Genomic DNA, 22,486 nt, shown 5'->3' on the forward strand with positions numbered 1-22,486 from the left:
AGGGTGCTTTAGTACCCACTCATTCTAACCACTATACATACATACACACACACACGGGTTCCTATTAGATGACCGAAGGCGCATTCTATCGAATGCGTCTTTGTCGAACTTAAAACAACGAAAAGGCAAAATAGCAAAGCGGCTTTTAAGCTAATTCTTTCCCAGGGAAAGAATTTGCTTGGCCGCTTCCGTTACTTTGCTGTTTTCAGAGTTGGTTTATTTAAGTGAAGCCCCACACTTTATGTATTCTTTAATTTCTTTTTTTTTGGAAGAGGGATTTTTTTCCCTTGGAAAAAAAAATCGCTGTTCTGAGCTTTCGAGATTGTAAGCTTTCACTTACATGGGGTTGATTATTCATTGTTCACTTTTTTTAATGATATAATATTGACCCCCCCCCCCCCACACACACACACACACATATATATATATATATATATATATATCAGCCATCTGACTGCAATCAACAGAGGCGGCCTTCGATGAAATGTAGCTATAGACAAAGGATTTTCTTGGGGAACCCCTGCTGCACACTGGTCCACCCTGTAACATGTGTTCCTCCCCCCTCCAATTCTGGCTCTACACTATCGAGACAGCTTACAACTTTCATATTTACTGTTTTTTCCCTCCATCTTTTTAACACATCCTAACTTGCTAAAAAGGCACACAAGTGTGGAGAAAAAAAAAAAACAAATGAATTAAGCTAGTGATATGGAGGCCACTGCATTTCAGAAGTCACAGCGTTCCAGATGCTCGAAGGTGCACCTTAGGGCTTTTTTTCCAATGACAGACTGAACAAAAATCATGAGTAAAGAATGAAATTTAGTCTTATTAAATGTAGTTCTGAATAACCTAAGATAAATGCTTACAAGGATATATGGAATCCTATCTGGGAATACTGCCTGCCTTCTTAACCCTCCAAAATAGAAAGTTACCTTCTGTGTACCCTCTGATGTTAGACTAGGATGAAAGTAAAAGAAAAAATGGTCAAACATATATTATACAGCTGAGGGTATAAGACAGCAAACCAGAGCACCTGGATAAAATCCACACACAGAGAAAGAAGACATGAAGAAAAAAAATCACGACCAAAAGCCAACCAGAGATCCAAGTGCAGTGAAATGACAACGATACTCACTGTATCACTGTTCCAGTGATCAGATGTTGTACATATACATCTTGTCCAGACTGCCGCAAACATGGACAATGATGTCTGACTGTGATGGAAAATAGAAGAAATTAGGGTCAAAACCCCTATACCACACAACTACTTTCATCCAGACAGCCCCTATACCAATCACTTATAGCCACTTTACTGATGCTGCACACTTCAGATGTCCAACTGTGTTACAAAAATAGCCACAGTAAAGTACTCAAGCTGACGTCATATAAATGTACACAAGTTCTGCAAAGCCAAAACACTGACTGCTTAACTTGGGCAAATAGCAGCACCATCCATGACTACTGTCTACAGACAGACCTCATACTTGGTAATCTGGCAATTAAAGCCACATTTGTTAACTGTGTACTCCTCAGAATACAATAATACTTGGCTACAATAATTTAATTAACCCCCCCCCAACACATGCAGAGATATTCCACCATTTACAGCAAATACTACGGCTGTGTATATCTTTATATAACTGAAAAGTATTAAATGAATGAATAAATACTTAAACAGCAAAGTCTATTTCAGCTTACTGTTGTCAGAATCATACAATGTGCAACCCATTGAAAACTCCCTGAACATGCATAAACAATGCAGCAAGTTCTATGGCTGTGAACAGTCCAGATGAACGATTGATCAAATAAAAGAATAGATAATTACAAAAACAAAGGTCAAAACAGTTTAACTTAATGTCAGTATAATACAATGCAACCCATGGCACTGCCCCAACACAAATATGACCATCAATTAGTCATTTGTTGGATTTTGACTGTACACAACTTAGATATCTAAATGAATGTGAGTAAATTAATAAATATATAAACTGCCACACAGAAATATATTTTTTTCTGCTTGCTGTTGTCAGAATACAGTGCCTAACACATATGCAACCCTCCCATACCTTTGAGCTCAATAATCAGGGCCAAAGCTAAAAAATAATGGGGGACAAAGACACCAAACCAGTGACCTTATATACTTGTTACTACACAAACAGGTTTTGCATTATAATGTTTTTGTCTGAATGTTATAGTTTGAGACTTAAATGCCTGTGATTTCTTAGTGATTGCAATCCTTACTGATTTGTCAGAAATCGTCAATTTCAATTTGCAAGGAACAGACCAAAATATAAGGTAAGATCAGCGACATTATGTGAAATCAGAGTCATTTAGAGCTTCTAGGTCCTCCTTCCTATACATACAGACACATGCACTCACTCTCTCTCTCGCTCTCGCACGTTAAAAAAAATAGTTGCCTATTTGCATACTGGCCAGCAACTGGCACAAATAGAGGAAGCGAAAAAAAAATTAAAAAAAAAAAAAATTTGTGCTCATACTTCTGTTGCCATCAATTAACGTCTTCTGTCAGTTTTAGAACTGAGGCAGTCTAAACCAATAGGAAACTGTCCCACATTACTTTATTCAAAACCCTGTGAGACACTTTCTGAGCTAAGATTCTCCCCTACTGCAAATGGCAGCAAGACCTGTAAAGGGGAGTAATCACATTGTTCTCCATTTCAAGTAGATTTAATGCCATACTGTTTTGAAACCAGGGAGAACAGAGAGCTGACGAAGCAGACATCTATTTGTTTGTTTTAGTAGAACTCACCACATGCACAGTAGCACATAGAGTGTTCCAAGCTTCATAAATGGTAAAAATGAAAATATATATTTTTTTAAAGAAGAAACAAGGTCAAATACAATGTTTTACAGGGAAGCTGCAGCCGAGCAGCCGGTATCAAAAGCCACCTCTGAACATACAATGGAAAAATCATATCACTGCATGCTTGCATCCTCATAGGTGAAGTAGGAAAAGAATCACTCCATATATCCAAAATTAAACAAACACTGTGGCTGAAGATCAATGAAGGCAAATTATGACTTTTCCAAGATAATGGACTAGTTCATTATTGTAGTTATTTTTTTTCGATACAGCCTAGAAAGGAAAACCACTAACTATACAGAACACAGTCTTTTTTTGGATCATGTGAAATGCATACGGCTAAACTTAAGTAACAAGTCTCAAATCAAAGTTTGGCATAATGGTTAAGGTCTTTCTTTCACAGACACAAGGTACAGGGTTTGATTCTGACTATGGGTTAATGACTAGGCTTAAAATTGCTCTTCAGGGCAGTTAGCCTATGAACAATTCCAGGGTGGAAGGTTGGTACAATGGTTAAGGTAACGGACTAGAGGCTACGACAAACTGTTAAAACACAAAAACGAAACAGAACAGATGAGGCGGCACTTGAATAACAGCACGGCAAATAAGTAAATAAATTTATTAATGTAAAGCACTTTTCGTTTGTGTAACTTACACAAACTTCTTCAGACATGTAATAGCAAATGACGTGTGCCTTATATACAAAAACAAACATCAGCTTAATGAAGCAATTAAACAATAAAGTTCTAATTAACTTTTAAAGACACATGCTAGAAAGTAGTACTGATAGTAATAGTAATAATAATAATACTACAGAACCACTTACAGTACAGGCTGCTGTGTGTTAAACCTACTACGTAAAAACTAAAGAAACAACTAAAAAGTATATAAAAAACAAAAATTCAAAAGGTAAAAATGTTAATATTACAACAACAATCCTTGAACAGATTGAATTTAGATGGTGTGGTATAGTTCCCAAACAAGTTCATCTTAATAAACTTTTAATCTTCAAAATGCTGCTTATAGAGCAGTTTTCATTTAAACCAAGGACATTATATGTGTTTAGTCTAATCTGCCAGGTAAGTTCAAGCTCTTCCAATTTTAAGCCAGTTGGGCCCCCTCTTTTGTTCTCAGTGATCTGGTCTATCACCATAAATTTAAAGGAGTGATCTGGGTGACAAAGGACATGTTTCGCCAGGGCGTTGTAGTGTTTCTTTTTTCTAATGGCGTAGATGTGTTCGCAAATACGGGCACGGAGACATATCTCCGTCTTACCAATGTAGAATGCTGAACAACTTTGGCATTGAGCTAGATAAATAATCATTTTAGAGTTGCAATTGACTCTATGTTTCAAGTTATATGTATAACCTTCTAGCTTGAACCTATTAGATTCAGTGACGTATTTACAATAATTGCAAGATTGACATGTATACATACCTACATATCTACTTACACCCTGCTTCTGTTGTTCAAACAATACTTTGAGGTTTTTAGCTTTTTTAAAAATCACTTTTGGTTGATCATCAAGGTACTGGCACACACTATGGTCACTCCTGAGTGCTGCCCAATTTTTGTATAAAATCTCAAAGCAAACCTTACTGTTCGTGCTATAGGTTGTAATAAACGATGGCCGTTGAGCATGTAGGTCAGAAAAAGCAGTACAGCTTTGGGAAAGTGGGGTTTCTATCCTATCATTGTATTGTTGGTACATATGTACCACATCTAAGATGGGTTTATAGACACGTCGGAGCCGTTTATGTGAGACTTCTTCTATGATGTCACTGACCATATGGTCAGGGTAGCCACGGTGAAGGAACATGTTCTTAAGAAAGGAACATTCCGCTTGAAAATCTTCATCAAGAGTGACAATACGGGCTGCTCTGACTAATTGGCCCTTAACGACTGGTCGCTTTTGGTGGTGGGGATGGCAACTAGAATAATGTAAGAAAGAGTTCGAGTAAGTACTCTTTTTATGAATATTAGCAGTAAATCTCTGGAGACTCGAATCCTTTTTCAGCTGGATGTCCAAGTAGGCTATAGTCATGGTGTTAAATGTGAAAGAAAACTGTAAAAAATTTGTAGTGGTGTCAAAATAATCCACGTTGTCACTAATTGTGCTGTCACCATCTAACAATATAAAAATATTGTCTAGGTAACGAGTATAAAAAATGAATTTATCCTTGAATTCACAATTATTAAAGACATGTAGATGTTCCCAGTTGGCCATAACTGAATTGGCCACACTTGCCCCACATGGGGAGCCCATTGCAACCTCAACTTGTTGCAGGTAAAAATTATCTGCAAACATGAAGTAGTTATTATCAAGGATCAACACCAGTAATTCATTCACTAGTGACATCTCTGCATTTTCAGCACCGTTAATTCTCAAAAATTGATTAACCCATTCCAAAGCTGTATCATGTGGAATGCATGTATACAGATCTTTGACATCCACAGTAAGGAAATTGTAATTAGTGCTAAATTCTAGATGGTTAATTTTATCAAGAAAAGCCCAAGAATCCTTACATATGTGGTTAATCTTAGCTAAGTACTTCTGTAATGCAGCGTCCAAGACTTTTGCACATGGATACGTAGGTGAACCCCTACCGTCCAGAAGTGGGCGCATGGGGGTTACCAATATCTTTGTGTAATTTAGGTATTCCAAACAAGTGGGGAAACCTAGGAAAAGATGTACACATGAAATTGAAGATGCTCTGGTCTATTCTACCTTCAATAAACATTTCCTCAATGCTATTCTTAATAGTGTTATAAGCACCATTAGTCTCCGATCTTGAACTAAGAAGGTAAGATGGACTGTCCAATAAGTGTAACATTCTTGCATTATAGTTGTCACTATCAAAAATAGCTAGGCTCCCACCCTTGTCTGGTTTACAAATCCGAATGTTATGCAATTTGATAGTGCCTATGCAGTCCTTTTCAGCTTTAGAGTTGTTGCCAAATGTAGGGAAATTGTACCCTAACTTAAATTTCTGGCGGATGTCGAATTCACATAACTGCTCAAAAAAGTTTAACAGTGGGTGCAGTGGTGGATTAAAGACGCAAGGGATTCTGAAAGAGTTGTTATTTGAAACTATGTTATCACCCATCAATAAGTTAAAGTTGAGTTCCTTAGTGAAAAGTTTGATGTCAATTATAGTTTTAACTAAGTCTAACCTTTGTGCGGGAACATAAGTGCAACCCTTTGAAAAGAGCTCTACTTGATCTTGTGTTATGGTTACTGAAGAGTAATTATATACCTTAAAGTCACCATCAATATTAGTCAATATTAAAGGTAAATCAGGAGACACTACATTGTTCCCCTCATTGTAATTTGTACTGTTAGACATAAAGGAATCATCAACAAAACTGTCAGAAAGGTTGTGTCCACAAGTTGGCGAAACAGAAGAAGCAATGACAACTTTAGGAACTGAAACATCATTAACCACCAAGAAAGGAACTAGTTCCTATACTGTTTCAGATTCCATTTGCCAGTCAGATTCAATCTGGTTGGTGGTTGTTTCGGTCTGGCTCCTAAAAAATTTGGGTTGTTAGATCTCAAATTGTAGTGGCTGGAACCATGATTGTCTTGTACCCTTTCAGTTCTTCTAAAATCGTCCTGTAGGCCTGCGTCTGTGAGGTCATCATTAACCAGTGAACAGTTATCCAAAAATAGCTGGTTGTTGTCATGATTGTTGTTGGGGGATGGTGGCAAGGTAATGTTGTTGTTGGAGGCTTGAACTGGACTCACTGAACCTTTCCAAACCTGGGCTTGTGGTGGAGGAGGATAAGCAGTACCCTCATTGTATGCCTTTACATCCCTGTCAATCTTTTTAATCTTATTTTTCTTAAGTTTGTCAAGATATTGATCTATGCTGGTAAACATTCTGCTATAGTCATACTTATAGCGGAAAAATTAATGATCTAGTTTTATCTTGGCGTCCAAGTCGGCAACTTGCAGGCTTAAAGACTCTACCAATAAAGAATAATGCTTTATCACTAATGCCAGTAAATCAGTGCCCTGTTGCTCAAATAGTACTATTAAGTCTTTGTGAAATGCCGAATTTTTTGCCAAACCAGTAGGGTACTGATAAATGCTAAAGTTAAATCTATATAAATTAACATCACAGCACAATTTTTCATTCATAGTTATTATATTGTTATAGAACATAATGTTACAGGTGGCAATAGATCTATTTTCAACACATGCATGCTGATATATGGTTTCAAGTCCCAACCTATCCAGATCTGATCCAATATTACCTTCTCCGTTATTTTTCCACAACATGAAAGTAGACTTAAGGGTCTATATGACTCTGGGTTTGTCCTACTCCCCTTTCCCTTAAAGACAGGTTTAATAATCACATGTCTCCAATCTTGAGGAATATCCCCATATTAATATAACCTAGTGAATAATAGATATAATGGTATCATAGGTTCTTGCTAAAGTGTTCTCAGGTCATTGTTACTAATTCCGTCTTTTCCCTGTGGTTTGTTTGGCTCTAGTATGCACAGTTCTTTTTCAATATAATCTAATTTGATTCCAGTATCTAGGGTTATCTGGATGTTACTAGGACAACTTATCACCCCTTTTGTGGAGAAAAACTGTTTTGCATAAGATTTTGTAAATATATCTATAATCTGTTGTGTCTGAGAATAAATTTTAGAATTTGCACACACTATCAATTTGTGCATCTATAAAAAGGTTTCCTATTATGCTCAATATCTTTATATAAATTTTCTTCAAAATGTTCTTATCTCACACTTTGCTTAATCTGTTTGTCCAGCCTGTTTATTTCAGTTTTCAAAGTTGTAGTCTATCCTCTCTTCCATTTCTTACATTTTTTGTCTCTCACCTTAATAAGATATCTTGTTCTTCTTGAACTATATCCTCCTGATGTATGCCTAGATCCTGATGTTAAACATTTTTTTTTATTTTTCTGCACTCAGTTCCTCTTTCAAATCTTTCCACATTCCATCTGCACTTTTTCCACTGAACACCTCACTCCAGTTAGTTTTACATAGTGACTGTTTTGCTCCCACATAATCTGTAATTAACCTTCTGTGCATCGGTTTAGATTTCAGTTTGGCAGAATTATCTAGCAATAAATTAACCTTTATAACCCCATGACCACTGCACATCAACGGTGGTAAAACTTGACTTGAAGTAACAGTAATTTCTTTAGGAACACAAACAATGTCTAGTATGTACCATCCCCTGGTAGATTTTTTACAATCTAAAGCAATTGCTATTACTGAATATACATTGTGAATAATTTCCTTAACAATCAATATTATTCCAGCCTGTTTATGGTAAACGTAAGTCCCCAGCTAATATTATTCTTCTCGCCTGTGTTTCGTGCAAGAAATGTATGAATTCCTCTAGGTCATCTGCATTTGACTTTGGTGGTCTATACAATCCAACAATTGTTATATGTTCCACGTTGTCTTTGTCACAGTTACACAGTGTACAGTATTAAAGTTATCATTGAACATGTAATAATTACAGGTCTCATAACTATCTTTAATCCCTATCATAACACCTCCACCTGATTTTTTGTTAGAAAATCTGTGACAGTAAAAACATTTATACCGTGACAGAACTGGTTTCCAGTCATTGTTCTTTAACCATGTTTCACAAACAATAACATCAATCTTGTGGGAACACAGTAAATTTTCGAATAAAAAAACATTATTAATGCTCCTAACATTAACAACCACCAGAGATGCAACAAATGTTGCTATCTGTGAAATGTTTAATTTTCAACTTGGCAAAATTCCTGCCTACTGTTTTATCAAACATTGCAAAATATCTGGTGCAAAAATTCTCTTCCCTGATCTTGACAAATGCACGCCATCCTGTCTGATCATGTGTGGCCAAAACTAGACTTGGATGCTCTACAAATTTCCATTTTTTAAACCAGGACATTTTTTCCATGTAGGTATTTACCCCAAAAATATTTTCATTCACAGTAACATGACTATATTTTCTACAGGTGATTTGTGAAAACACATCCTAATCCACTACAATATATACTATCTAAAAGGGCTGTCAGTTCCTTACTAACATTCAGAGAATCCTTGCGGATAACAGCACTTGTACTGACATGAATAAAAACAGATCCATACTTCTTTACATTAAGGCATTCCAAAAGCTTGTCTCAAGTCTTCTATTTTTGCTCCTGGCAGCCATAACATTATTTGATGTTCATTATCTTTTCTGCAAATATAAGTATCAGTTCCTCTAATAACCGAATCATCAATTACAAGAGTAGCTTTGCTTGCCAGCTCTGAAGAATCTGCAGCTTTTAATACAGTAATATCTGCTCTATCAATTGTTACGAAGGATAGAACTTCATCATAATTAGTCTTATTAATTCCACTGTTTCCATTGTGTCTTAAATTCTCATCTAGCTGGTACTGTAAATCCACAGCTTGAGCCATGTAGTCAGCATATGCCTTTCTCTTCTTTTTTCTTACAGTAATGTTCTTCAGTCCTTCCACATTCAATTTTGATTTCCTCCTTTTCACCTGTCTCTTTTTTTCTACCTTCACTTTTGGGAAAACTATGCCTTTTTCTGTAGACTGAAGGTTTTCAGATAAAAAAATATTATCATTCCCTCTAACTTGTGTCTTGCATAACAAAGCAGTGCCCTTTTTAGTAAACATTCTCTTTCCTTTACAGTCATTAATCAGTTTATTTTTCTTCCTTGTTATATATTGTGAAATTCTTCCTTTCTTTTTTTTGTTTCCTTCTGAATAAACTGGATCATCAGATTGCTGAATGCTTGTGTCCAGAATTCCAAAGTTGTCAGGGGCATCATCTTGTTTCATAGGGGCTGAATGATCTTTGCAGACAATAGATGCATCATTTCCTAAATCTATTCTATTTGTTCTTTGCCTGAGATTATTTATTTCACCAGTCCAGTCATTAATATATGAAACAATTCTCCAAGCCATGCCAATTGCACAAGTGCAATCATCATCAAGTCTAGATTTATTTCTAACAATGCTAATCAAATCATCCAACCTCTGACACTAGGAACACAGCTCACCAGTATTATCAGCTGTTACCTGTAAATATGCAAAGCATTTATTACATTGTACAAGATATTTGTGCATTAGCAAATCGTTAATTGCATACACATTTAAGGAATTCACGTTCAACTTCAAATGAATAAAATATTGTAAAAGAAAAGAATGATCAAATTCAATAAGCCCAGAATTCAAAGAGAACTTAAATCAACTATTATGACAAAAAAATCACACGAGCAATATACAAAAGTGCAATAAAGTTGTTCTGTCAATACAAGTTCTAGAAGCCAGACAAAAGTTGTAATTCCTTTATGTCACTATCGCTCACATTCTCACTTCTTTTTAACAGTACAGATCGATAAATCACAAACCAAGGTATCATTGTTTAGATATGCTTAGGATTTTCCTCTCTACATTCTGCGTGAATTTACAGCTGTCTAGGCCCCTTAGGGTGGCTACCCCTTGACTATCTAAGACCTATCCCTTTCTAACAACCAACAGTGAAATTAAAGGTAAAACAAAATACGAATCAAAGTAAATCTTAACAAGCCAGCCCTTCCTACCTACAAAACAGTGAAAATCAGTGATAACAAATAAAATATAAATTCAAATAAAACTTCTCATCAGTCAGCTCCAAAGTAAATCACAAACCAATGTAGGATTGTTAAGATATGCTCAGGATCTCAGGAAAATAAGTAAGTGCTCTGGCCCTTTGACTGAATCATCAAGTCAAGTAACATCTTACGACCAAAATGAAATAAACATAGTTCATTATGACAATAATCCACTTAAGTAGAAATATCTCAAAAGATAGCCTTCATCTATTAAAAGGCCTAAACAAATTTGGATTCATGCTCAAACACACCAGCCAATTTACAAATCTAGTTACGAAGGAAGTGTTTTCATGTCAAGAGTGACTGAAGCACTTCATTTTAATCTAGTTCCCTTGTGGTTACATGTGGTTACAGATAAAATATTCTGCAGCTTAATAACTTTACCAGCAGGAATACATACTACCCAGTCATTATCTTTCCTTGGCAAAATAATCAATGCAAAGCATTTATGCCTTTACAGTACTTACCTTTTGACCAGCTCTCCATATATGCTGCTGAGCTTGTTTGTTCAAGCAGATCTGAATTTTGCTCCATGACTTTTGAACTGAAAGAAAATGTAAATAAATAATCAGAAATGATTGTGGAAAACATCTGTACTATATTAACTACAAAATTATTAATTGAAAAAAACAACGAACAGACTTCAGCTTTGGAACTTCAATTCTTGTGCTATTTTAGAAACATGTTACACCAAGCTCTGTTGAATGTCATGTTTACAATCAACTTTCAAAATGTTTTACCCTGCAACTACCTGTTTGAAGTTCTACATTTAAGACACCAGATCACCAATGAAGACATTTTACATAAGTTGCTTCAGAGTCTACATATTACAGACAATAAGCATTTTCAGTGCCGAAATGTTTAAATGCCTAATAAAAGTAAATGCCTTCATAGAATAAGAAAATGCTTGGTCAGCATCTAGAAAATTTATATTTTGCATTATGTCTCAGGAAGGAATGGGTATCCTGCAGGTTAAGGGTAAGAGAACTTAAAATGCTAAAGCTAAATGAAGTCATTACATTAAAATTGAAATCATATATATATTTTTGTACACTTCTCCGTTTCCAGCCCCAAACATCCCCTCCAGCTGTTCTCCTGGCTTCCATGCCAATCCACACAATCCCTCTGATCTCCCAAACACTCTGTCTCCCAGTACCATTTGCATGACCCTTCAACAGGTGGGCCTCCAACTCCTTTAGGAGTAACTTACTTGTAGCCCTGGGGATCTTAAGATTCATCTGAGTGTTGCATGCACAGAGCTGGGAGCTATCATCCTCATGGCAGTCAAAGTCTACTACAGAGGAAGATGTTTTCTAAAGACAATTCCTGAACTCAGGTCATCTGCGGTGCAAATTGACATCTTGCCTCTACAACATCAGTCAGACAAATCCTATCATTCTTTAACTATTTTTAAACTATCTACATATTTATCAGTCATGGGGTCTCTGTGAATGTGCAGAATCATTACCTTGCTAATAAAATGTGCAGGACATAGAAATCTAGTTAAATGAAGGATGGTAAATTCACAGTCTCCCTAACAACATCACTTCTCAGCAAACATTGAAATTGTTTAAGAACAAACTGAAGCAACATTAGGAGGAACAGTTTAAATGTACTTGCTTCAGAGATTCTGGATAAGGTCAAAGTAAGACCTAATAATGTTCACTTATTAAAACATAGACAATATATCTTATACATACTTTATATACACTCAGACTCAGCTAAACATGAACTATGTAATGTTTAAGATTTATCTGTATATACATTTACATACTGCTTTGTCCTTTATTTGTCCAAGTGACCAAGTTCATCTACCATGTAGATAACTCCTATGATTTCTTTATACAAGAGTTCATAAGATATATTTCTGCTTCGTTTTACGCACTTTATTTACAAATTTCTGTATATTTGTAGCTATGTGTGACAACGGTGGTGCAGTAGCTATTGTTGTTGCCTCACAGCAAGAGGTTCCCTGGTTCGTTTCTCAGCTGGAGCGCCTTCTGTGCGGAGTCTGCATGGCCCCTCTGTGGTCGAGTGAGTTGTAAAGACATGCAGGTAGGTGCGTGTGTGTATGTGTCTGCCTTCTGTGAAGGCTGGGCATCGGGCTGGCAACTGGACACCATAAAAACATAATTGCCAATCAATCTGCAGACCAGTGATGCTCTGTGGCGACCCCAACCAGGAAAAGCCGAAAGACATTGCTTTTGTATATTTGTGTCTATCTTCTGGCCTGGGTTGTAGCTGAAAGGGTCACTGATTAGCCCATTCATCCGATTAATTAACAAATAAATAAACACAAACTTTTGCCAAACCTTATTGTAAGATGGAGAAGCTTTGACAATCTCTAATGCAGCAAAGTAGGCAATTATTCAAGCCTCATTAAAATAAAAACTTGAGGGCAATCAAATATTATGTTAATCACAACACATACAGGGATTCTGTCCACAAATTTAACATTGCTCCATACACATTCTTTCATTTTTAATACAGTTAATGCTACCTGCACTCACAAACTATTGTACTGCTCAACTACATTTGCACACATTTATATTGACAAGTACAGCAAAAGTGGTTAAAAAATACAGTGAACAAAATAATGAGAAAAGAAGTTATGTACCTACCATAACGTTCCATGTTAGTTGTCTTCATCTCGCCTTCCATCTTGCTGTTTGAGTTCGGAGCTGATCCGACTCGGCCATCTTCTATAGCTCGAGAGCTATTTACTGGCTCGAGGCTACTCCTTATCCCACAATGCCCAGCGACAGCTACCCAGATCCCGTTTGTGATCGCGCACACTAGACATTAATAGTTACTAAAACTGGATGGCTTTAAAACTTCAGCTTGGCAAGCTAAGAACTTGGTTATATTCAACTGGACGTATAAGAGAATTTAAGTACCTTTTTATGCACTTTTTCTTTTAAAAAATACAGTATTTAAATTGATTTAAACTGTGTATGAAGGAGTGTTGAAGGAATTTTTAACTGGTTATTCTGCTCTTCAGTAACTTGAACTAAAAGCTAGTGTTGGCTGAATTTTGTTATTTGCTAGTAATTACAGGTGTGGGGGTAGCCACATTCAGTGATTTCCTGTCCTTGCATATTTAAACTGGTGCATGTGAAATAATTCCTGCTTTAAAACTTCAGCTTGGCAAGCTAAGAACTTGGTTATATTCAACTGGACGATAAGAGAATTTAAGTTTTTTCCTTTTATTTTGGAGACTCGAATCCTTTTTCAGCTGGATGTCCAAGTAGGCTATAGTCATGGTGTTAAATGTGAAAGAAAACTGTAAAAAATTTGTAGTGGTGTCAAAATAATCCACGTTGTCACTAATTGTGCTGTCACCATCTAACAATATAAAAATATTGTCTAGGTAACGAGTATAAAAAATGAATTTATCCTTGAATTCACAATTATTAAAGACATGTAGATGTTCCCAGTTGGCCATAACTGAATTGGCCACACTTGCCCCACATGGGGAGCCCATTGCAACCCCAACTTGTTGCAGGTAAAAATTATCTGCAAACATGAAGTAGTTATTATCAAGGATCAACACCAGTAATTCATTCACTAGTGACATCTCTGCATTTTCAGCACCGTTAATTCTCAAAAATTGATTAACCCATTCCAAAGCTGTATCATGTGGAATGCATGTATACAGATCTTTGACATCCACAGTAAGGAAATTGTAATTAGTGCTAAATTCTAGATGGTTAATTTTATCAAGAAAAGCCCAAGAATCCTTACATATGTGGTTAATCTTAGCTAAGTACTTCTGTAATGCAGCGTCCACGACTTTTGCACATGGATACGTAGGTGAACCCCTACCATCCAGAAGTGGGCGCATGGGGGGGTTACCAATATCTTTGTGTAATTTAGGTATTCCAAACAAGTGGGGAAACCTAGGAAAAGATGTACACATGAAATTGAAGATGCTCTGGTCTATTCTACCTTCAATAAACATTTCCTCAATGCTATTCTTAATAGTGTTATAAGCACCATTAGTCTCCGATCTTGAACTAAGAAGGTAAGATGGACTGTCCAATAAGTGTAACATTCTTGCATTATAGTTGTCACTATCAAAAATAGCTAGGCTCCCACCCTTGTCTGGTTTACAAATCCGAATGTTATGCAATTTGATAGTGCCTATGCAGTCCTTTTCAGCTTTAGAGTTGTTGCCAAATGTAGGGAAATTGTACCCTAACTTAAATTTCTGGCGGATGTCGAATTCACATAACTGCTCAAAAAAGTTTAACAGTGGGTGCAGTGGTGGATTAAAGACACTAGGGATTCTGAAAGGGTTGTTATTTGAAACTATGTTATCACCCATCATTAAATTAAAGTTGAGTTTCCTAGTGAAAAGTTCGATGTTGATTATAGTTTTAACTAAGTCTAACCTTTGTGCGGGAACATAAGTGCAACCCTTTGAAAAGAGCTCTACTTGATCTTGTGTTATGGTTACTGAAGAGTAATTATATACCTTAAAGTCACCGTAATATTAGTCAATATTAATTAAATCAGGAGACTCTACATTTATTTCCTCATTGTAATTTGTGCCCAGACATAGGAATCATCAACAAAACTGTCAGAAAGGTTGTGTCCCGGGTGAACAGAAGAAGCAATGACAACTTTTAGGAACTGAAACATCATTATACCAAGAAAGGAACTGGTTCCTATACTGTTTCGAATTCCATTTGCCAGTCAGATTCAATCTGGTTGGTGGTTGTTTTAGTCTGGCTCTAAAATTTGGGTTGTTAGATCTCAAATTGTAGTAGCTGGAACCATGATTGTCTTGTACCCTTTCAGTTCTTCTAAAATGCGTCCTGTAGGCCTGCGTCTGTGAGAGTCATCATTAACAGTGGAGCAGTTGTCAAAAATAGCTGGTTGTTGTCATGATTGTTGGGGATGGTGGCAGGTAATATTGTTATTGGGCTTGAACTGGACTCACTGAACCTTTCAAACCTGGGCTTATTAATTGGAGGAGGATAAGCAGTACCCTCATTGTATGCCTTTACATCCCTGTCAATCTTTTTAATCTTATTTTTCTTAAGTTGTCAAGATATTGATCTATGTAATTTAAACATTCTGCTATAGTCATACTTATGGCGGAAAATTCGCCGATCTAGTTTTATCTTGGCGTCCAGGTAAACCCAACTTGCGGGCTTAAAGACTCTACCAATGAGAATAATGCTTTATCACACAATGCCAGTAAATCTATTGCCCTGTTATCAAATAGTACTGATCTTTGTGGAAATGCCGAATTTTTTGCCAAACCAGTAGAATTGCTGATAAATGCTAAGTTAAATCTATATAATTAACATCACAGCACAATTTTCATTCTAGTTATTATATTGTTATAGAACATAATGTACAGGTGGCAATAGATCTATTTTCAACACATACATCGGATATAGGTTTCCAAGTCCCCAACCTATCCAGATCTGATCCAATATTACCTTCTCCGTTATTTTCCACAACATGAAAGTAGACTTAAGGGTCTACTGACTCTGGGTTTGTCCTCTCCCTTAAGACAGGTTTAATAATCACTGTCTCAATCTTGATTCCATAATATAACCTATTGAATAATAGATATAATGGTATCATAGGTTCTTGCTAAAAGTGTTCTCAGGTCATTGTTACTAATTCGTCTTCTCCTGTGGTTTTGTTTGGCTCTAGTATGCACAGTTCTTTTTCAATATAATCAAATTTGATTTCCAGTATCTAGGTTACCTGGATGTTACTAGAACCAACTTATCACCTTTTGTGAGAAAAACTGTGTTGCATAAGATTTTGTAAATATATCTATAATCTGTTGTGTCTGAGAATAAATTTTAGAATTTTGCACACACTATCAATTTGTGCATCTATAAAAGTTTCTATTATGCTCAATATACTTTATATAAATTTTTCTTCAAAATGTTCTTATCTCACACTTTGCTTAATCTGTTTGTCAGCCTGTTTATTTCAGTTTTCAAGTTGTAGTCTATCCTCTCTTCATTTTGTTGTTTTGTCTCTCACCTTAATAAAATCTTGTTCTTCTTAGACTATATCTCCTCTGATGTATGCCTAGATCCTGATGTTAAACCTTTTTTTTATTTTTCATAGTTCCTCTTTCAAATCTTACATTCCATCTGCACTTTTTCCTGAACACCTCGCCAGTTAGTTTTACATAGTGACTGTTTTGCTCCACATAATCTGTAATTAACCTTCATGCATCCGGTTTTAGATTTCAGTTTGGCAGAATTATCTAGCAATAAATTAACCTTTATAACCCCATGACCACTGCACCATCAACGGTGGTAAAACTTGACTTGAAGTAACAGTATTTCTTTAGGGACACAAACAATGTCTAGTATGTACCATCCCTAGTTAGATTTTTTACAATCTAAAAGCAATTGCTATTACTGAATATACATTAATAGATAATTTCCTTAATCAATATTCCAGCCTGTTTATAGTGGCAATAAAGTCCCAGCTATTATTCTTCTGCATACCAATGTTTACATTTTGAAAAATGTATAGATTCCTCTAGGTCATCTGCATTTGACTTTGGTGGTCTGTAATCCAACAATTGTTATATATTCCGCGTTGTCTTTGTCACAGTTACACAGTGTACAGTATTAAAGTTATCGTGAACATAATAATTACGGGTCCTTAACTATCTTTAATCCCTATCATAGCACTCCACCCCTGATTTTTGTTGAAAATCTGTGACAGTAAAGCACCATTTATCACCGTGACAGAACTGGTTTTCCAGTCATTGTTCTTTAACCATGTTTCTGAAACAATAACATCAATCTTGTGGGAACACAGTAAATTTTGAATAAAAAAACATTATTAATATACAACATTAACAACCACCAGAGATGCAACAAATGTTTGCTATCTGTGAAATGTTTAATTTTCAACAGCGAATTCCTGCCTACTGTTTTATCAAACATTTACAAAATATCTGGTGCAAAAATTCTCTTCTAGTCTTCTTGACAAATACCGCCATCTGTCTGATCATGTGTGTAAAACTAGACTTGGATGTCTACATTTCCATTTTTTTTAAACAGGACATTTTTCATGTAGGTATTTAAAAATATTTTCATTCACAGTAACATGACTATCTTTTCTACAGGTGATTTGTGACCATCCTAATCCACCAATATATACTATCTAAAAGGGGCTGTCAGTTTCCTTACTAACAGTCAGAGAGATATACGGATAGCTTGGCACCCTTTGACATGGACCAAAACGGATATACTTCTTTACATTAGGCATTCCAAAAGCTTGTCTCAAGTCTTTATTTTTCTCCTGGCATGCCAACATTATTTGATGTTCATTATCTTTTCTGCAAATATAGTATCAGTTCCTCTAATAGCCGAATCATCAATTACAAAGGTAACTTTGCTTGCCAGCTCCTATGAAAAATCTGCAGCTTTTAATACAGTAATATCTGCTCTATCAATTGACTTGAAGGATAGAACTTCATCTGTTAATCTTATTAATTCCACTGTTTTCCATTGTACTCTTCCAAATTCTCATCTAGCTGGTACTGTAAATCCACAGCTTGAGCCATGTAGTCAGCATATGCCTTTCTCTTCTTTTCTTACAGTAATGTTCTTCAGTCCTTCCACATTCAATTTTGATTTCCTCCTTTTCACCTGTCTCTTTTTCTGTACTTTTGGAAAACTATGCCTTTTTCTGTAGACTGAAGGTTTTCAGATAAAAAATATTATAATTTTCTAACTTGTGTCTTGTAACAAAGCAGTGCCTTTTGTAGTAAACATTCTCTCCTTTACAGTCATTAATCAGTTTATTTTTCTTCCTTGTTATATATTGTGAAATGCTTACCTTTCTTTTTTGTTTCCTTCTGAATAAACTGGATCATCAGATTGCTGGATGCTTGCAATAAATTCCAAAGTTGTCAAGGCATCATCTTTGTTTCATAGGGGCTGAATGATCTTTGCAGACAATAATTAAAAATGTTTCCTAAATCTATTCTATTTGTTCTTTGCCTGAGATTATTTATTTCACCAGTCCAGTCATTAATATAGGCAATTCTCAAGCCATGCCAATTGCACAAGTGCAATCATCATCAAGTCTAAATTTATTTCTAACAATGCTAAGCAAATCATCAACCTCTGACACTAGGAACACAGCTCACAGTGTCTCAGCTGTTACCTGTAAATAATACAAAAGCATTTATTACATTATTACAAGATATTTGTGCATTAGCAAATACGTTCGTGCATACACATTTAAAGGAATTCACGTTCAACTTCAAATGAATAAGAAATATTGTAAAAGAAAAATTATCAAATTCAATAAGCCCAAATTCAAAGAGAACAAATCAACATATGACAAAATCACGGAGCAATATACAAAGTGCAATAAAAGTTGTTCTGTCAATACAAGTTCTAGAAGCCAGACAAAAGATTGTAATTCCTTTATGTCACTATAAGCTCACATTCTCACTTCTTTTTTAACAGTACAGATCGATCTAAATCACAAACCAAGGTATCATTGTTGTTTAGATATGTAGGATTTTCCTCTCTACATTCTAAGTGATTTACGGCTGTCTGGGCCTTGGGTGGCTGCCCTTGACTATCTAAGACTACCCTTTCTAACGTAACAGTGAAATTAAAGGTAAAACAAAATACGAATCAAAGTAAATCTTGCTCAGCCAGCCCTTCCTACCTACAAAACAGTAGAAAACAGTGATAACAAGTAAAATATAAATACAAATAAAACTTCTCATCTAGCTCCAAAGTAAATCACAAACCAAGGTAGGATTGTTAAAATATGCTCAGGATCTCAGGAAAATAAATGGTGCTCTGGCCCTTTGACTGAATCATCAAGTCAAGTAACATCTTGACAAAATGAAATAAACATAGTTCATTATGACGTAATCCACTTAAGTGAAAATATCTCAAAGATAGCCTTCATCTATTGAAGGCCTAAACAAATTTGGATTCATGCTCAAACACACCAGCCAATTTACAAATCTGATTCACGAAGGAAGTGTTTTCATGTCAAGAGTGACTGGAAGCACTTCATTTTTAATCTAGTTCCCTTGTGGTTACATGTGGTTACAGATAAAATATTCTGCAGCTTAATAACTTTAGCAGAATACATACTACCCAGTCATTATCTTTCCTTGGCAAAATAATCAATACCAACATTTGTGCCTTTACAGTACTTACCTTTTGACCAACTCTCCATATTATATGCTGCTGAGCTTGTTTGTTCAAGCAGATCTGAATTTTGCTCCATGACTTTTTGAACTGAAAGAAAATGTAAATAAATAATCGAAATGATTGTGGAAAACATCTGTACTATATTAACTACAAAATTATTAATTGAAAAAACCATGAACAGACTTCAGCTTTGGAACTTCCACATATCCCCCACACACAATTCTTCTGCTATTTTAGATACATGTTACACCTAGCTCTGTTGTATGTCTTGTTTACAATCAACTTTCTGAATGTTTTACCCTGCAACCACCTGTTTGATTTCACCATTTTAAGACACCAGATCACCAATGAAGACATTTACATAAGTTGCTTTAGAGTCCATATTACAGACAATAAGCATTTTCAGTGCGAAATGTTTAACTGCCTAATAAGTAAATGCGTTCATCGAAAAAGAAAATGGATGGTCAGGATCTAGAAATTTATATTTTTGCATTTATGTCTCAGGAAGGAATGGGTATCCTGCGGAGTTGAGGTAAAACTTAAAATGCTAAAAGCTAATGAAGTCATTACATTAAATTGAAATCATATATATTTGTACCTTCTCCCGTTTCCAGCCCCAAACATCCTCAGCTGTCCTATTTCCATGCCAATCCACACACAATCCTCTGATCTCCCCAAACCTCTGTCCCAGTACCATTTGCATGACCCTTCAACAGGTGGGCCTCCAACTCAGCACAGGGAGTAACACCCCTTAACCCTGGGATCTTAAGATTAATCTAGTGTTGCATGCACAGAGCTAGGGCCTCATCCTCCTTGCTTGATCAAAGTCTACTACAGAGGAAGTGTTTCCTAAAGACAATTCTGAACTCAGGTCATCTAAAATTTTTCAAATTGACATCTTACCTCTATCAGTCCAGACAAATCCTATCATTCTTTAACTATTTTAAACTATCTACATATTTTATCAGTCTTAGGGTCTCTGTATGTGGAGATGTTTGCTTGTAATAAAATGTGCAGGACATAGAAATCTAGTTAAATGAAGGATGGTAAATTGATCTCCCTAACAACATCACTTCTCAGCAAACACTGAAATTGTTTAAGAACCGACTGAAGCAACATTAGAACAGTTTTAAATGTACCCTTCAGAGATTCTGGATAGTCAAGTAAGACCTAATAATGTTCACTTATTAAAACATTGACAATATATCTTATACATACTTTCCTGTATCAGACTCAGCTATTTATGAACTATGTAATGTTTAAGATTTCTCTATTATATACATTTACATACTAGCTTTGTCCTTTATTTGTCCAAGTGACCAAGTTCATCTACCATATGGTAACTCCTATTTCTTGCTGAGTTCATGAGATATATTTCTGCTTAGTTTCGCCTTTTATTTACAAATTTCTGTATATTTGTGGCTATGTGTGACAAGCGGTGGTGCAGTAGCTATTGTTGTTGCCTCACAGCAGGTTCCCTGGTTTGTTTCTCAGCTGGGCACTTTCTGTGCAGGTCTGCATGTTTCCCTCTGTGCAGGTGGTGGGGTTGTGAAGACATGCAGGTAGGTGCGTGTGTGTATAATAATATGTGTCTGCCTTCACGGCTGAGACATCGGGCTGTAACAATTTCATAAAAACTATGATTTGTGATAAAGTCTGCAGACCAGGCAGTGCTCTGTGCGACCCCAACCAGGAAAAGCAGACATTGCTTTTGTATATTTTGTAATACCTCTTCTGGCTGGGTTTGTGAAAGGGTCGCTGATTAGCCATTCATCCGATTAATTAACAAATAAATAAAACTTCTAAACTTTTGCAAACCTTATTTATAGATGGGCTTTATTAATCTCTAATATAATAAGTGAGGCAATTATTCAAATATCATTAAAAACTTGAGGCAATCATGTTAATCACAGGATTCTCACAGTTCTTGTTGCTCCATACACATTCTTCGACATATTTGATTGATACTTCCACTCACAAACTATTTGTACTGCTCAACTACATTTTGCACATTTATATTCAACCAGAGTACAGCAAAAGTGGTTAAAATACGATAGACAAAATAATGATAAAAGAAGTTATGTACCTACCATAACGTTCCATGTTAGTTGTCTTCATCTCGCCTTCCATCTTGCTGTTTGAGTTCGGAGCTGATCCTCGGCTCCGACTCGGCCATCTTCTATAGCTCGAGAGCTATTTACTGGCTCGAGGCTACTCCTTATCCCACAATGCCCAGCGACAGCTACCCAGATCCCGTTTGTGATCGCGCACACTAGACATTAACAGAGTAACCAGTTACTAAAACTGGATGTTCAATACACCTAATCAAGGAAAAAGTTATAGATTTATCTGGTATGTGAAGTAATAAAAGATGCTCAGCCAGTGAAAACAAAAGGGAACTCCTCACAATACTCTAGGAAGGGGGAAGGAGGGAGGGACACAAGAAGGAAGGCAAGATGAAGACAACTAACATGGAACGTTATGGCAGGTACATAGCTTCTTTATGTTAAGGTGTCTATCTCGCCTTCATTCATGCTGTTTGGGACAGCGTTCCTAGCAGCTAAAAACCTGGGTGGGTCATTGGAACAAACTCTTCAGAACAGCAGATTCAAAGGAAGCTCTACACCGGGAGACCATATCTACCTTGTAATGAGAGGTAAAAGTGTGGGGGGTTTGCCCAAGTGGCAGCTGCACAGACTGAGTCTATGGGCAACCTAGACTGAAAAGCTACAGAGGTGGCTAGTGCTCTAGTGGAATGACCTTTTGGTTTAGCTGGTAGCTCTTCGTAACTGATAAATAAAGGCAATAGTATCAGATAACCATCTGGATAAGGT

At 36.1% G+C, this 22,486-nt stretch overlaps 1 protein-coding gene across 1 annotated transcript in view; it reads right to left on the reverse strand.

Annotated features, from left to right (window-relative positions):
- Positions 1-22,486, reverse strand: part of MIPOL1 (mirror-image polydactyly 1) — a 3,346,766-nt gene that overhangs the window by 3,189,194 nt on the left and 135,086 nt on the right. Inside the window, exon 3 of the mRNA XM_044073550.1 lies at positions 10,938-11,014. Within this exon, the coding sequence (XP_043929485.1) occupies positions 10,938-11,014 (77 nt within the window). The remainder of the gene's footprint in view (positions 1-10,937; positions 11,015-22,486) is intronic.

Source organism: Protopterus annectens, chromosome 6.part0, assembly GCF_019279795.1.
Source record: "Protopterus annectens isolate FY-2018-M chromosome 6.part0, PAN1.0, whole genome shotgun sequence".
NCBI classification, from domain to species: domain Eukaryota; kingdom Metazoa; phylum Chordata; order Ceratodontiformes; family Protopteridae; genus Protopterus; species Protopterus annectens.